General features: G+C 32.4%; 2 protein-coding genes across 2 annotated transcripts; both read right to left on the bottom strand.

The window, feature by feature from the left end:
* Positions 1-1,518: 1,518 nt before the first annotated feature.
* On the bottom strand, positions 1,519-3,838 carry LOC9318154 (probable L-gulonolactone oxidase 6). Its single transcript, XM_002882042.2, has 4 exons — positions 3,095-3,838; positions 2,738-2,993; positions 2,495-2,596; positions 1,519-2,386 (listed from the first exon to the last, which is right to left on the bottom strand). Exons 1-4 carry the CDS (start codon positions 3,806-3,808, stop codon positions 1,647-1,649), a joined length of 1,812 nt encoding a protein of 603 aa, XP_002882088.1. The 5' UTR covers positions 3,809-3,838; the 3' UTR covers positions 1,519-1,646.
* Positions 3,839-10,857: 7,019 nt separating this feature from the next.
* Positions 10,858-13,945, bottom strand: LOC9318155 (NAC domain-containing protein 43). Its single transcript, XM_002882043.2, has 3 exons — positions 13,457-13,945; positions 12,858-13,144; positions 10,858-11,715 (listed from the first exon to the last, which is right to left on the bottom strand). Exons 1-3 carry the CDS (start codon positions 13,641-13,643, stop codon positions 11,119-11,121), a joined length of 1,071 nt encoding a protein of 356 aa, XP_002882089.2. The 5' UTR covers positions 13,644-13,945; the 3' UTR covers positions 10,858-11,118.
* Between the last annotated feature and the right edge of the window lie 4,774 nt (positions 13,946-18,719).

Here is an 18,719-nt window from a genome sequence, read left to right on the forward strand (position 1 = left end):
TAGCAATTTTCGTAACAATTCACAAGTTTTTATACATTCATTTTTGTCTCTCAAGAATAATCTTTCCCACTTAATAAAATACTAGAATGTGTGAATCCAACATCCACATCGATGGGACCATATGTTTATATGAGATTTTCAAAAAAATTATTAGCTTATTAGTTTATCGATATATGTCATATTTTACATTGGTCCCAACTCGGAACCGGAAAAATTTATTAATTTAGAGAAGTTATTAATTTATAGAGTATTAATTTATAAAGGTTTTACTGTATACATGTACATGTACTGTGTACAAGACAATTTCAACTAGTAATTATCATACAAATTTCGTAGCATTAATAATTCAAGTCTGTAATGTCTTGCGTATATTAAACTTTTTTTTTTTTGGGGAAAAAAAGAGAAACAAGACCTTGAGTATATTAAAATATGGCCATGAACGTATGTAGTTTTTGAACTAATTTTGGGTTTTAGTTTTTTTTTTCCAAAATTTATTTTATAGCCATATTCAAGATATTGAAAAAACAAAATTTCATAAAAAATAGAGAATCTAGTCTTTGAGTGTTTCTTTAATAAATTTTCAAAGAAAAACCAAAATCCATTTTTTTTGGCTTTTTCTTTCAAAAACCATCAATCACATTATAAATTTCTTTTATTTTGTAAAGGAAAAATAATCCATTAACATAAAAATCAAAAACTGAAATTAATTAACATTCAAATTTTTAAGAAAGTAAAATCTACACCAAAAATCCTAAAAAAAAACTCAAAAACTAAAAACCAAAAGCCAACAACCATTTTAGAAACTATATACTACACCCATTGCCATTAGTTGAGTCTTAGTTCAAACTTTTCTCAAAAAGTTTTGCTAAATCCTATGCAGTGTTATGGTATGAAATCTTCACATACATATAATAATAGCATTAAACTAAACATAATTCTATGTTAAAATTGAAAGTTTAAAGTTTTTTTTTATTTATTATTTTTAGAATATAAAGTTTCCCGTTTTAATTCTAATACAAAAAAATTAAGTTATAATAAAAATATGTATGTGCGAAAATAAATATCAGATATATATATATATATATATATATATATATATATAATATGCTTCTGTGCACACACGTGTCAACGTCTTGAGTTTTCACGAATTTCATTTCGTACTCGGTTCAAACTTTGAAGTCCACAATACTCGATCCTTAAAATTATCATGCTCTTTAAGGTATATATCTCACAAGTTTGTATTTTGTTTTTGGTTTTATAACTCAAGTATTAACATCATTACTGATTTAGTAACAAAGGGTCTTATTTCTAGCGCAAGGTATAAAATAACCTAATGATTTATGAACATGCGCATTTGGCAAAATAAATACTAAACCCATAATCCTCAGTGGAAAAAGTTTCAAGATACAACACCTTGAATGTAATTTGACTTTGATTTTTTTCTTTCTAGTTTTCATTAGTCGAAAGTAGAAACCAAGACATCGAAATTTTTAGCTAGGCACATCGTGCCTCACGAAATTTCGATTTTCTTACTGTCCCCCCTAACTTTTTTACTGTTACAACAACATTAACAATACCTCGTCATGATAAATATCGACCACACATAAAGAAGATAAGAATCTGATATATAAAAGAAGCAATGAAGATTAGTAACTTAATGATTGGATCACACTTATGTCATCAACACGTGTACATACTCTAGCTTCTATGTAGACTTTTCCTGGTCGACACAAATATCCTTTGGTCGGAGCACAATGTGCATCCTCCGAACATATACACAAACCCTCTAATGCACATCCATCTTTTATTATCGTCACATTTCCTTTTATTCCTAAGATCTGATTGGTCCATTCACTTGAGAATAAACCCATTGGATCATAGCTTTCTTTAACTTTGAAGAATGCCGGCACGTTCTTGTACTTTTTAATCACTCCATCAAACGCTAAATTTCTGTTCTTACCCCAATGCGGCAAGGCGTTATACTTGAACAACGCAATTTGCTCGATTTCTTCTATAAAATCTTCGTATAGTCGCGGTGCTAACGGATTTTTGGCTCGGTAATACGTGAGGTCAAAGTCTAAAGCTTCTGTTTCTTTCCCGAGATAGGCCGGAGAAGATGTGACATAACGCATTAGAATACCATCGTAGAGCTCAAGTACGCATAGAGATTTCGACTCTATCTTGACAAGAGATTTGATGTCGTTGATGAAACTTTTGACTTGCGTGAGCGGAATACTGAAAGTTGTTTGGTGAAAGAATTCACTTTTTATGCGTGAATCCCATGGACAAGCTGTGATTAATCCATCATGAAGACTGTCTAGGCATGATCCTGACGACATCATACGGTTTTGGCTTCCAATAACCGGATAACCAGTAAATATCATGCCTAAAGCCGGTGAATGTTTAAAACATAATAAAGGTAGGAGCGGGTTAATAGTCGATGTAAAATGATGCAGATGTACAAGTTAAAATAAACAAAAATTTAGTTAAATACCATTGTTGGTCAAACCGTATGAGGTAGCAAACAGTGTAGACGAAATTAATGTGGCTCCCGCACATTTCCCATTCGCATCTCTGAATCTCTCTTGCGTCTCCTCTTATTTAATACAAGACAACAATAAATAAAAGGTTATGTATAACATTTAATAGATAGAGAACTATATTCAGTGATATATTTACAGATTTTTTATCATATATATGCAAACAATAAATAAAGGATTTAGAAATAAGGATGAACCTGAGGATCTTATGATGGCTAATGCGGCAGAGAGTTGCGAACGGAACGACATGAAATCGAGCAAACCGTTACCTGAGGTGTTGACCGCTACTCGGTCGTCCATTCGATACACCACTTTGCCTTGGCTTGGTAACCATATGAAATCCGCAAACTCATGTTTCTTCCCAAATGTTACGGCTTGATCCCCAAAATCCGAATCATTTTTCATGACATACCTTAATGATCTCTTGAACATCGGTTGCAATTTAAGAGTTACCTTTTTTGAGCAATTGCATGTGATAAAAATGTGTTAGAGCTATGAGCCTGTGATATTGTTTCGTAATAAGCACAAAAAATATGAATTTTAATTGATCTAACCTGAGAGATAACGCCAAGAACGCCAAGAGAAACCTTAGCCGCGTTAAACTCATTAGGAGTCTCAGTCTCGCTTAAAACTCTAACCTTTGCAAACCCGTCAATGACCGAACCAGGACTAACCATCCTGATCTCGGTCACATAATCATGGACCGCACTTCCTTTACCCCACAATGAGCTCCCGTGAGCACCGGTCCCCATCATACCACCCACGGTTAGTCCCCACCAATACGGTGCATAAGGCAACGCCATTCCAATTTCAGCCGCTTCAGCGATTAATTGCCTAAGCGTCATGCCACTCTCAACCGTCAAGGTCATGGCCTTCGCATCGGCTCGCACCGTGTGGTTTAGAAACTTTGTACTTATGAGCAAACCGTCGGTCCCGTCCGTACACACAAGCTTAGTGATGCTATGGGAATATCGAGTAGTTACACGCATTTTCCGCCCGGCTTTAGTGGCTGCAGCCACGACAGAGATAAGCTCGGCTTCGGTTGTTGGGTATGCCACATTGGCGGCTCGACACGTGGAACGGTCTGGAAAGACTCCATATGAGTTTGTGACTGTACAGTTCGTGTTTCCCGACACACATTTGACAGGATCTTCGGGTGGTGTTGAGATCGTAGTGAAGACTAGTGTAGATATACAGTGTAAGACGAAAATGGTGCGCCAAAACGCAGCGTTTTGGGAACCATACGAAGGAGAGGAAGTAGATGCCATTAATGGGGTCTCTTTTCAAATGTATTTTGCATTTGGTGTTTTTTTGTGTGTAGTAGATAGATATATACGTTTGGTGTATGTAGAGGTTGTGTGGCGTAAAAGGACGGTTTAGTGTGATTTAATTAATTATATCCGGTTGATAGGAAAAGAACTGAGATATGCGATGCTTGTAAGATAAGATTAATGATCATGTTTTGATCATCTTCTCTCATTATTATATCATCGATTCATCATTTGGCTTTTCTTCGTTTTCATTTGAATATAGTATCATGTGGTTTTTAAGGATATATACGACTCGAGATTTTGGTTTAAATAAAAAAATTCTATATACCAAAACTTATCACATTTTTTTATATTGTTGCTTGATGCAAAGAAAGAATGTTCAGAGAACTATAGATATTGAGCCATTTTCTTCTTATATGATATATCCAACACTATATAATTATTAGACTTTGTGGTATATGAGAGACCTCAATCAAACGTAAAAACTAAAGTCGATTAATTATATAATTTTTTTTTGATAAGGGTTTAAGTCCATAGATTATGATTGCTATGTAAAATTTCTAATCACCATAGAAATGTGTCTACCAGTAAATCAAAAGTGATATGTCCCCCATCAACATGGCAATGACATAACTACTGATTCTCACTTGCTACCACTTGGTAACAATTCAAGTTTTGCATGTATTTTTTTGGCATGTTCTTTAATTCGTTACCAATCACATTTGTTTTATTTAAGGAGATGAAATTATCATCTTAAAAGTGTACTTAAATGACAATAAATGGAGATATCTCTACTATTTCTGATATATCATCAAATTAGAAATACTTTTACTAGTTTAAGTTTTTCCGCCAGTTATGTTTTTAAAACCTTTTATTGTCTAATACAATATTATAATGCTTTTTCTGTTACAAATTCTAACTGTAACTGTTACGAAAAAATAAATTTAATTTATGCAGTCCAGTCTGTTAAATTTCTTGCGCATTTATTTTACTATCACTATTCATAGTTTTTACTTTTTTCAAACAATATAAAGTAACTATGAAGAATTGTACCACACTGTACTTTAGAATCTTCATAAAAAATAAGATACTACAAATTATAAAAATATTAGGTTAATTGTGTGTTAAAATATTATCAGTTGATTTACCAAACAACTCAGTCTGCCTAATTTTAGGTACGTACGTATTAATCAGACTAGTGGAGCCAAAAAAAAAAATCAGAAAAAAAAGAGTGAGACACACACGTATTGACTATTACCGTCCACTTGATTTCATTTATTAGAAAAGTCAACATACTGAACGTGTAATGTCCGACTAGTCAAATGTACGAACGACTATAAAGAAACGTGTGTGTGTGTGTGTTTTTGGTTTTAGCTTTGTATAGGGTTTTTTTTTTGGATAGATGATATTCTAGTTTTAAAAATTTAGAAAAAATAATAATAATTGTAGAATAAATGAGATAACATTCAGTCATTCAGCCCAGGCCCAGCATTTTATTTGGGAGTACTAACCCGTTGCATTGCAAAAGGAATTAACTTGAACCAGTCTAAAACCCAACTAAATTAGATTTCTTATTATATAGCTTTTTAATATATCTTGATGCTCTTATTCTTATGTATGTGAATTCATCGTGTTCAAACTTCAAAGTGTTCTCCGTGACGTTGTTCATTATTCACGAATCAAAAGTTCTATCAGTGCACCCCTCTTTGTTATACAGTATGAAAACAAAATGGGGTATAAACACACTATTAGCCCAAAACAAGTATTTAAAAAGTACGTTTAGTGACTGTAATTACGTCAATTTTTTCCTTACAATTTTGAAATATTAATTTTTGGTAGAAACATACTTTTTTTACCAAAAGTCTTAGACTAGTCTCAAAGCCACTATATTAAAACAAATCTACTTAGGTTAAATGTCGTTATTTAGTTTAGCTGTTTAGGCGAACTTTTTAACCAGCATTATTAGTTTAGACAATCGCCTAATGCAATTGTTTAACTTTAGTTTTGGTTTCGTTGGCCGATTTTAAAAATATTTGGGCTTCACTTACGAAATTACTTGTTATTTAGACATTTATCGTTAGGTATTATGGTCATACTTTATGGTATAAGATGACTGGACCTGGTGGTAGAATGGTCAAATATGAATCAATCAAAAAGACTTTTACAATCGTTTGCCCGATCTTTTGATCAAATCCAAATTAGGTAAGTAATCCCTATGTTTCAGAGTTTTGGGATACGTACTCTTAGGAATATCGTCCTTATACGTATTGGAAATGGATGCATGCAGGTTCAAAGTTTGAGGAAATAAATAGTTGCAGTTATAAAAGTTTGAGGAATGAACTATACGACTAGTATAACGGTTGGAATCAAATATAATTATTAAACACTTTTTACTGGTTAAAGTGATAATAGTTAAACAAATTTTTTAATATCAAATATATAAATTTTCTTATATAAACACCAAAAGCGTTCAACAAACGGTCATCTCACCTTATTAGTGGAGTTTCTATTTGAAAATCAATAACAACATATACTTTATCGCAAAACATTATATATAGAAAAAATAAAATAAAATATATAATGAACTTATTAGATTTTTAATATATATATATATATAGAGTAATACACAGAAAATATGAAAATTAAATAATTAAACATATATACGTTTATTACCAGTCAAACCCTTATCATGTCATAACCGTAGAAATTATATGTTATGTTTTAAACGAATACACATGAGTCATGTTAACTATTAATCAGATCGATTTCCATAAAGCGGAAGCTCAAAGCGTAATAGCTACTGACCCAATTCCGATCACATCCAAATGATGGGAAATTAAATTCAAAAAAGAGAAAAATTAAGCCGAAGATTCCAATCACCTTTTTATTGATTACTTTCTTTTTACATTCATTATCGGAAAAAAAAATCACATTTGAAACACAAATATTCGACTTTTGTAATTCGTGGAAAATCTGTATATACATTTTTTATATCAAATATATAAATTTTCTTATAAAAACACCAAAAACGTTTAACAAACGGTCATTCACCTTATTAGTGGAGTTTCTATTTGAAAATCAGTAACAACATATACTTTATCACAAAACATTATATATAGAAAAATAAAATAAAATATATAACGAAATTATTAGATTTTTAATATATATATATAGAGTAATACACTGAAAATATGAAAATTAAATAATTTAACATATATAGGTTTATTACCAGTCAAACCCTTGTTATGTCATAACCGTAGAAATTCTATGTTATGTGTTAAAACTTAAACGAATACACATGAGACATGTTAACTATTAATCGAATCGATTTCCATAAAGCCGAAGCTCAGAGCGTAATAGCTACTGACCCAATTCTGATCACATCAAAATGATGGGAAATTAAATTCAAAAAGGAGAAAATTAAGCCGAAGATTCCAATCACCTTTTTATTGATTAATTTCTTTTCACATTCATTATCGAAAAAAAAATCACATTTGAAACACAAATATTCGACTTTTGTAATTCGTGGAAAATCTGTATTTACATTTTTTCGACATGGATGTTAGACCTCGTTGGCACGGGCTTGCACTATCCCATCGCACCCACCCTCAATCATCTCCTTGATTATTATTTTCTTATAAAGAATCTTACAATACATATTATCTCGACCATCTTTTTCAATTGATATATTTATCCCTCGTTGTCAAATAGTCCACTGATCATCTTTATGTTGATCGATGTCGGAAATAAATTTGCATTCGGTGCATTTTCTCAATAACCATTAATTTTTTAATGCATATTTCAAAAATTAATTAGTTTGATTTGGTTTATAACCCTGCGATTGTTATTAAGATGTAAGGTTTGATTGCGAAAGCAACTCATTCTGAGGTTATTAGAAGGTGATTGAGAATTGGCTATCTCTTTCTAATTATGATTTTAGTTTTTTTTTCTCCATAATCCTTGTGGGTTTGTTAAAGATAAGATATGTGTATGATTAATGGTGAGAAATTTAATAAAGGTAAAAAGAGCGAAATAGTTGAGCGATATAGACATCACATTAGGACTGTGAATTAAAGAAGCATCAACAAAAATATCTAAATATGCCTTGAGAGAATCATCCTCGAAACTCGTTAGTGTTAGATAAAGAAGTAACAATGAGGGAAAACGATGATGGACTTTAGGTTAATTTTTGTCGGCAAATCCGTTCTCGTCGGACTTTCTCTCTCTTATGAAGCGATTTTAGCTTTTGCGTAGTCGCGATCGGAAAAAGATGGTGTGTTATAGTCGGAAGTATGCTAGTGTGTTTGCATATACATGCATGTATGTAATATGAAGCTCCTAACTTTTTCTTCAAGTGACTTTTGATATTTTTAATTATTATACAGAGTCTACACCACGTTTTATTTATTTCAACAAGACAACAACCAATTTAACGTCTATATGTATATACATAATTAATACCGTGGACACGTGCATGGTAATTTTCGATTCCATGAGATCAAATTTCTTATGTATACAAATTAGGAAAAAAATGTGAAGGTTCCACCAAATACAAAAGTGATAACGTACGTAAAAGATTACATAGATTTGGCTTTTGAGTCGTACTACGTAGTTGAAAATTTCAGTCCTTATAATGTCTTTTACTATAGTTAGTAACCCTTCAAATTTTAGTTAATGACATGTTTATGTGTATATATTAATTATGGCGTTGAGGATGAATTGTCAATTTTGCGGGAAGGCATACTTGGATAATTGATCTCTCGACCCATACCTCAAAATTATCATTAGAAATTATGTGACAAAAAAGGGAAATTTCATTAATTAGCTAAGGGAGACAATCCCCATATTGTTTATCTCCAAATGTCGGGGTATAACTTATAATGACGTGTAGAATAAGTTATAATTACAGATGGATAAGTTGAATTTTTAATCTAGATTTATCGAAAAGATTACTCTTTCTGTTACATAATATAAAATGTTTTAGAGAAATTTTTTTGTTTCATAATATAAGATATTTTTAAGTTTTTATGCAAATATTATACATTAATTTATTATTTTATTATTATTTATATTATGCAGTTTTTTTTATGATTGGTTGAATTTTTAAATATATATATATTTCTCAATCTGCATATTTGAATGACTACAGCTCGTACAATTTTTTTGCAATATTTATCATGTGCTTGTTTCGGATGATCGTTAGGACTCAAGCTCTTCAAAGTAAATATATTAACTAAATATGTATCGCAGGAGAAGTTATCATGATGATTGGAACACCAATGCGAATGACGGATATATAGTGCTTTGAACACTTTTTTATAAAACAATAATGAGCCCAAATTTCTACTTCAAAATAGTAGATAAATATTATGAATATATTGGAAGTTGAAACAAGAAAGAAAGAAAGTAAGGGCTTGATTGGTTCTTCCGCTAGCACCCGCCTAGCGGTTGTTAGCGGTCGGTTGCGGTTGTTAGCGGTTGGTACCAATCATAGAAACCGTTCCACACTGCTTCGAACCGCTCGAAATCGCTGGATTTCAAAAGCTCCTTCCCGCAAGCGTTTGCGGTTGCGGGCGGTTGCGGTTGGTGTAAAAAAGGAAATAAACTAAAAAAGGAAAATAAATAAATTAAAATATATATCATCATGTCTGATTTATATTCACGTTAATTCTAAAAAAATAATTATTGTTTAACTATAATTTTCTAATATAAATAATTATTTTTGTTTTCAATATAAAAATTTATATGAATAATTATTTATGGTTTTTAATCATTAATCATTTTTAAAAAATTTATACTTTTCATAACTATAGTTTCTAGTGTTTTATAATTTTTTATAATCATATATTAAATTTATTTTGGTAAATTTTGGTTTAACCGCTATCGTACCCGCTGATCAACCAGTCGTAAATCTCCCGCAAACGCACCCGTTTTCAACCGCTAAACCAGTCGGTCAAAACGCTAAAAAACGCTTGAAACCGCAACCGCCCGCTTCCGCAAACTCTCACAACCGTAACCGCAACCGCTGCGATTAAACCAGTCAAGCCCTAAATTTTCAAATCAAATATACAACAATTTTATACATAAAAAATAAATTAAAATTACCAGAAACTTGTAATTCAAAAACTTCTTTACAAAAAATATTTTTTTTCTATGATATTTTCAAATAAATTCGAAATTATGGTATTTAAAAAAAAAATAAAGATGGTTTATAAGAGATCGAGATATTTGACCACGGAGCGTAAGAGAAAAATAAACAAAACATCGATTTAAAAAAAAAAAAAAAAAACATCGATTTAGTTTTGATTTTTCTCGCTTTCTCGGTCACTACAACTACAAACATGGTTTTAATCAAAGACTTCTTAATTTTTATTTTTTACATAATGAAAGAGGAATTAAACTCGGATTGCTTATTCTGATCAAGAAGAATTAAATGAAGATCCGAATTTGCTACATAACTTTCATACAAATGTTTAAACGGTACATAATTATAGTCAATAAGAGAATATTAGCTAAGATATGTTATCTTTATGTACTATATCACTCGATACTGTGTTTGAGATTAATAGATTATGATTGATTTCGATTTTTTTTTGTTTGTAAATAAGTGTACTATAACGTCGTTTTTTTTCCTCCTTGAATAAGAACAAGAAAGCGTATACTATTATTATATCTACTGCTATTAAAGATACTCAATCATAATCTATTAACCTCAAACATACAATCGACTGATAGTACTTAAGATAAGATAGTTCATTATTTGGTGTGCCTACTAAAAACACAGATTTATATAAACTATGTATCTGTGAAGATAAATTTATTATATATATATATGGCTAGAAAAGACACGATGTCTTATAGTATCTAATTATCTATCGCTTTTGGCCGTAAAATATTACTTTCCAAACCAAAAAAAATAAAATAAATTACTTTCCAAAATTTAGTTCTTGGAAAAACTTTTTTTTTCTTAAACCTTTATTTTCACGATCATGGGCTTAATTATAGTTTCTCGTAATATTTTTTTTACTTCTAGAAGGAAAACTATGAAATTAAATGGAAGACATTTTGAGTAATGAAATATAATGCTCTCCCCAACAATAACGAAATATCTCCTTTTTGAGATCTTTATTCTCCTCTTTTAAATTCTTATATTAATCTATTTTACAATATTTCACATAACCACTGTAATTATCACAAATCTGACTTTCTTTTTTTATGTTTCAACAACTATATGGTATGATTATATCTTTTTACACAAATGTGAAATGTCTTAAGTGTGTGTCTATCTCTCTTTCCCTCCATTTCCGTTATCCACTACCATTCGACACGTGACAAAATGGGCCAGGCGATGACGGTAGAGACGACGTCGTCGTATTCCAGAGCTCCATCTCCAGTGTATATTCCTGAGTTAAACCGGCGTGGTACGAAGCGGACCGGTTCAGGCTAGGCAAGGCGAGATGATCTTGATCCACGTGGCTTTCATCGACGGCTGCGATTGAATATGATGTTGGTCCGTTAAGCTGCGAGGCCACGAGGCGGTCTAAAGCCGCCCAACTAGTAACGAAGCTAGAGTCGACCACGTTGCTGACGTGGATATTATGATTAGTATCGGGAGAGCTTACGTGGCAGTTGTTGATTGTTTGACTGTTAGGGCTTTCGAGGTTTGGGAGTTTCATGAAAGAGTCAAGATTTAGCTCTTCTTTACAAGATCGCCCCATAAGTTCAAGAAATTGCTCGAGAGTATCCTCGTTGAAGATCTGAGACGACGTCCCCATGTCTCCGCCGCCGCTCAGGGAAGCTCCTCCGACTGGACTATTTAGGGTTTTGTGAAGATTCTTCTTCTTGAAAATACGACACACCACCCATCCTTCGTCTTGTGATGCTTCCCCTATAATATTCACCACCTTAAATATTCAAAAATCAAATAAGATATATCAGCAAAATTCATGTTTTGGACATGTACAGTCTGGTTAATCCCTTAGGTCCTCACTTCACTGGCAATTCGATTAAGGAGCTGTTATTGGATTGAGGTTTTTATGGACTTGAATTGACAGATAATATGTGAATTGGATTTTAAAGTCCAATGTTTGTATGTGGAGTTCACGTGGAATTTTGAAATACTTGATTAAATGTTTGAATTGTTTTTGTTCATGTTTTATGAGTAAAAGTACATTCAAATCCAAAATAAAACAAATCAAATGAATATTGAATAACAGTTGTTTTTAATTCATTTTAGAATGCATCAAACAAATACTAATCCAATAACAACAAATTTTTAACGTATTTTTGCAAATACATAATTGAATAACACTAGATTTCAAAGTCCATTAAAAACCCAAATCCAATAACACCCATAAGTTATGGTTCTCATCTTCGTTTTTGATTCTCCTTTTTCTTAAAAAAAATAGGAGATATATAGATTTTTCAAACTCTTATGGAATTAATTAGTGGAACTTTTTTAAGCACCAAGTTAAAACCAAAAATAAAAAGAAAATTCTTATTTCAGTTTCATGTGCGTTCATATATATATGACAAAGGAGGAAATAAATATTTATGGGAAGAAGTAACTTTTTTTTTTTGACATCTTTGGATCGACAAAACCCGATCCATAGTCAATCCTTACTACGCGGGGTAACGCGACTTACTGGAGTCGAACTCCGGTGGGGAAGACGGAATCAAATGGACTTAACCACTTGACTAAAAGCACATCTCCCATGGGAAGAAGTAACTATAACCATTATCATTAGATAAATATTCTTTAGTTTTTCAAATTTTAATGAAAAAAAAAACGTATTTCTGTATATTTAATGAAAATCACGATCATACTTTGCAAAAATATATATTTTTAAATATATCTATGACATAATATTTTTCTATTTGTACATGTTATCAGTAACAACTTTTATAATGGTCAATGAATCATAATCAAAACAAAATCGAGATCATGATGTAAAATGAGACATAACAGTCTCACCATATTCAAAAAACTAGTATATATATATATATATAACTCGTATTTAAAGGTTATGATGAAATCAATGCATACCTCATGAACGGTGACATCCTCAGGGGAGATAATGTTGTCATCGAGTCTATATTCATGCATGATCCAATCAGATTTTTGGCCGTGAGGAGCTCGGCCTTTGTAGAAAACAAGAGTCTTTCTCATCCCAATCCTACGGCCATTGCTATATATGATCTTGTCGCGGCCAGTTGCTTTCCAAAATCCGGCCGCAGTGGCTCTGTTAGTTCTCGTTCCCGTCGGATATTTTTTGTCCTTGTGGCTAAAGAAATACCAGTCGTTTTGTGGCGTTGTTCCTATTTTACACATCTCTGCATAGCGACAAAAGAATAATCTGAAAAACTTAACATAATTAAACTTTATAATTCTTTAACCAAACCTATCTTGGTATTTGCAGTAACTAACTCCTAATGTGAACAAACAACAGCAACAACTAAGTGTAGATTCTCTGTACTCTAGTCATATTCTCGTAAAAGGATACATAAGAACGTCATGTATCGAAAGTAGTATAGACTACTTTATATATAAAGAAAATACTATTAAATTCAGAAAATTGGATTAGATTAGGAGAGTGTGAAAATAGAGAAAATTAACCCATAAAAATTTTCTTTATGGAAATAAACCTTGAATATCCCAAGGCTCGAGCTTGTTGAGATCAACGTCGCGGATGACATCAAGATCAATCTCGATGCTATTAACTTTCTTCCGGAGATAATACTGCAACAGCTCTTCCTCGGTTGGATGAAACCTAAACCCAGGAGGCACTTGAGATTGTCCGTTCACTGATATGCTCATAGATTTCGACATCATCAAAGAGATTTCAGAGTAACTCAAGAATCAAGTAAGAATAGAGCATATGTGAGGTTAATCTAATTGTAACTAGCAAACTGAAAGATGGGGATGAGAGAGCTAGCGGAGAATGAGTCAATATATATATTGTTGTATAAAAACAAGATGCATGAGGAAAAAGCATGTGTCTCTTTGTACACCTTTTTTTGTTTTTCTTAATTATTAAATTTCAACTCTTATCATAAGCTTTTCCATTTGTTTTCATTAGTTAGTTTGAAAATTAATATATAACCCTCCGCTGAACAATATTAATTTCACTTGTCAATTATGAATGATTATTATTCTTTTGTTCCTTTTTCACAATTATTAGTTTCAACATTTTTTGGCGTCTAGTATTAAATAGTTTTACTATTTTCTTGTCATAAATTATTTTAAAAATTAAAACGTGACCCTCACTATAGTGATATAGTTACACTTATCTGTTACAAGAACTTAAAATCATCAAATGTGACGAGAGCATGCATCGTAATTATTTGTGCTAATGTCATCTATATATTATCATTTGGATTCAAATATGTATAATGTATGTTGCTGACGAAAAAAAAAATGTCTTTCAAATTTTAGGTTTATCTATTTATTCATTATTTTTAAAAACTACTAAAAATCCATGAAGATAACTTAAAGCTTATTAAAAATCTATCTTGGTCTATTAATTATTTTTTTTCATAGAAATATCCCTTATTTGTGTATTTTTACAGTTACAAACTCACAACGAGTAAAGAATTATTGTGAAGACAAACAAAAAAGGAAAACATAAAAAGTGTATAGTTGTCGGAGAAAAAAAAAGGTGATGTAGTTATCACTTATCAGAAGGAAAAAGAGTAGGCCCCGTAAGGCAACTAGATTGTAGGAAGCAAGCCCACATCGTAACGATGACCCTTGACCTTAAAAATCTCTATAGAAAAGCTCCCTTTAAACAAATTAACAACCCACACATCTTAATAGTAGTACATTGTCTTCTTCTCTCTTTTTCTCTTCTATTTTCTTGATATTTATATAAATGAGGTCTCTATTTATATGCCCACACTGTATTTCAAAAATAGAGTCGAAATAGGGTGTGTTAAAAAGTTTCCCTCCGGAATATGTGGCTCTTTTTTCATCGATAAATACACATTTCACTACAAAAGGCTTTTTGTTATTTTAAACGAAAAAAGTTGATCGTTACTAAAAAACTAGTTGATGTGACAAAGATTGTTTTTTTTTCTCTGGGATGTGACGAAGTGTTATATAAATATATTTATAATAATGTATATATGTTAAATATGGGAAATTGTCTTCGAAAGAAAGTGGGAAAATAATGCCACAAACGGTAGATAGTTAATAGTTTGGTGTTCGCGAGATGATAGAGTTGGGTAATGAGTGTTCCTGTCCCATCTGAAATAGGATTAACAATCGATTTCACTTTTCTTAGCTAATGAAAATCTCTAGAGTTATACATTTATTTATTTTTCAAATCTTTGCTCGATCGTTCGAGATGATTTGTAGTATGGTTAGTGCAAAACGAATGAGCCTAATTAAGGAGTGTTGTTTTTATTTTTTTTAACCTTTGGTTGTTACGTTCTGTTAGAGTCACTATATAAAGGTGAGACGATAGAAAGGTAACGATGACGTCAAAAACCACGTAGTTTTATCACTTACACTGTAGAATTGTAAGTGTAAGTACGTGTACTTATTGTGTAGAAACGTAATTAAGAAAACAAAATTGATGGAGCTAAGAAGTGTTAATGTGGTTGGAACTAAGACTTTATTTAAGATTAGTTAAGAGGCCTTACTGCAATTGTCTAAACACAGAATCATTTTGTTGCGGTTTCGGAATTTCATGCTTTTAATCATTTTTTTTTTTAGCTTGATTGATGACATTGCACCCAACTTTTTTTGTGTCTTAAGTCCATGTGTTTATTGGTTGCGCTATGAAAATCCGAAGTTTCTAACTACTATAAAAACCTGTAGAAATTTACAGGTCATTGATTCATTCCAGTAGCCAATACAATTCGTTTGGTAATAATTTTGTTTGATATAAGTTTTTTCTATTTTAAACTTAACATTTTATTATTAAATACAGAGATAAATAGAGAAAGGTACTCAGAAAGATTATATTCTTAAAAGATAGTAATAAATATTTTTAGAAGTGATGTATGTGTATTTTTTTTTAATTAAGGTTCGGTAAAAAAAGAAACTATAGAAATTAAAAAAAAGAAATTTGCGTTGTTTCTAAAAATTCTCACTTCTCTATTATTTGAGACAAATAAATTTTATAATATAGTTGAATTTTTAATTAAAAAAGAAAAAGTAGGTTTGCTTTCTGAATCTTCATTCTATTTTGGTAGAGTTTATGGATTTTTGTACATTCATATGTTTGATTGACAATATTTAGTACTCGTTTTTTTCATTGTGAAATTGTTGAATGTAACATTAGCATCATGACAACTGGAATCAACACCGTTTATTAAAAGTAAAATTTAGCAAAATTTTGATGTTTGTTGTACTCCATAGAATCTATTGATTTTTTCCCCAGTCTTGTGAATCCTTATTGATTCTTAACAAAATTGATAACTGTATTTTTTTCTCAGGTTTTTGTGTCATAGTTTATCCATATCATAACAACACGTGATTTGATTAGAAATTTAAATTCAATATAATGATGAAATAATAATGTATGACTTCGATTCGTTGAAAATTTTAAATCCATTAAAGTTCACTGACCAAGAATAAATTCCTAAAAAAAAAAAAAAAAAAAACTTCTAAGGTATCATGCATTTTTATTCGAACTTTTCCATTTTTGGTCTTTATTTTTTTTTTTCATTTTTGGTCTTTATATAGAGTCTATATTATATTCCATCAAGATGTTAGCATCTAATATAGTTTTAAAATCTGGATGCTTAGCAGAAAAAAGGTTTAAATCTGGACAGTGATCCAACTCTATACAACAGACAACAGTAATACAAACAACTAGTTTATATGTTTTGGTCTTTAATTTATAATTTTTTTTTTGTTAAAGTTATTTAAATTTCTAATGTATGTGTAGCTTTAAGTTTGTTTTGAGGGCATTACGTATATAGTGTTGGTGGTTTTTTTCCATGGGCACGTGAAGTATTGTAGATTTCATATGCATATGTCAATTATTGGTTTACAAAATTATGTCACAAAACTGTCACATGCATATTAATATACAAATCTACTGTACGCTCTCAACACCCTGAGGTATTCATTAATTTATTCATGTTGGTGTCGGATCCCGCACCAGAAGTACGAGACCAACCAAAGATTGCCACGTAGTCAAGATAATAGGCCCATAAAGAATGAAGCCCATCGGACCCAGGAGTCGAAGGGACGGTCGAAGTGGTTGTCACCACTTCGACCATCCGAAGTGATTACATTGCGACATGAGTTCGATGAAGAAGGCATGGGTAAGATGGTTCAAGGATATTTGGGCCAGAAAGGCGAGGCCCGCGAAGATCAGAGTCAACTCAAATTCAAACGTTGAGCATTAAAATCGAAGAATCAAAACGGACACATTTAAGAGGGAATAATTGTACTTAATTATTCATTTTAATGACAATTCTCTATGTATAAATATAAAGGCCAATGGCCATGTAAAAGGGGGACTTCCTCTCAAGAGAGAAATAGATAACAATTTTCGTAGCAATTCTCAAGTTTTTATACATTCATTTTTGTCTCTCAAGAATAATCTTTCCCACTTAATAAAATACTTGAGTGTGTGAATCCAACATCCACATTTTGGCGCCGTCTGTGGGGATTTTAGGATTCTTGAGTGGTCAGATTTCTTCTTTTCTACATTTCCGAGATAAGCGACAATGTCCGGAGGAGACGCCGTTGAGACATCATTGGCCGAAACCCTCAAAGCTATGCAGCAAACCATGTCGGACATATCACAAAAGTTCTCGGATGTGGAGAAGGCCGTCGATACGTTGCAAACATCCCAGGTATCTCTTAGTCAAAACGTCAATAATATACAAACTCGTGTTCGCTCTTTAAGTGCAGGAAACCCGGTGGGAACCCGAAGAGGGATATTCAACTCGCCAAGTTCCGCTGCACGAAATGAAACCAGCGGACAAACAACTCCCGGTGCTACTAATAATGTAGCTCAGACGTCGGAAGAAGAGACGCAGCTCGGGGATGAAGAACAACTTGCAGCTCAGTACGAGCAGGAGAACCTCGACCAGTTCGAGACCATGAGGAAGGTTAGCCAGGAATTAAAAGAAATGAAATCAAAATTTCATCAGGCTACAAGTTCGGAGCCAGACATCAATCGAGTCATTGAAGAAGCTAGGCGAACACCTTTCATCCCGCGAATTGCAAGTTTAAGGATCAAAGATTCCCGGAAACTCAAATTGGACCCTTACAGCGGATTGGAGGATCCAAAAAGCTATCTTGCAGCCTTTCTGATCGCTGCTGGAAGAGTCGAATTGGATGAAGCTGATGAGGACGCAGGCTATTGCAAGCTGTTTTCGGAGAACCTAAGTGGCCAAGCTCTAATGTGGTTCACCCAACTAGAGCCGGGTTCGATCAGCAATTTCGACGAACTATCAGCCGTGTTCTTAAAGCAATACTCTATCCTTATGGATAAAAGCGTTTCGGATGCCGATCTTTGGAATTTAACGCAAGGATCTAATGAGTCACTTCGAGTTTTCATCACCAAATTCAAAGGAGTGCTGTCAAAACTCCCAAGAATCTCACAGCAATCAGCTTTATCTGCCCTACGAAAAGGATTGCGACATGATTCAAGGTTTAAAGAAGACTTAATACTTCATAAACCAGACACAATTCAGGATGCACTCTTCCGCGCAAACAATTGGATGAAGGTAGAAGACGAAAAAGAAAGTTTTGCCAAACGGAATAAACAAGAAAAGCCGGCAGTCACCGTCCCTACCAAGAAGTTCGAGCCTAGAGAGAGCAAAGGACCAAGGAAGTTTGGGTCGCAACCCTTCAACAATTCCGTCGGGAAGCAATTCCAAGGGAAAGGAAGATCAAACACTTGGGTCCGTGATGAAAGTCTATATTGCGATATTCATAAAG

The sequence above is a fragment of the Arabidopsis lyrata genome (assembly GCF_000004255.2).
Source record: "Arabidopsis lyrata subsp. lyrata unplaced genomic scaffold ARALYscaffold_4, whole genome shotgun sequence".
Classification (NCBI taxonomy): domain Eukaryota; kingdom Viridiplantae; phylum Streptophyta; class Magnoliopsida; order Brassicales; family Brassicaceae; genus Arabidopsis; species Arabidopsis lyrata.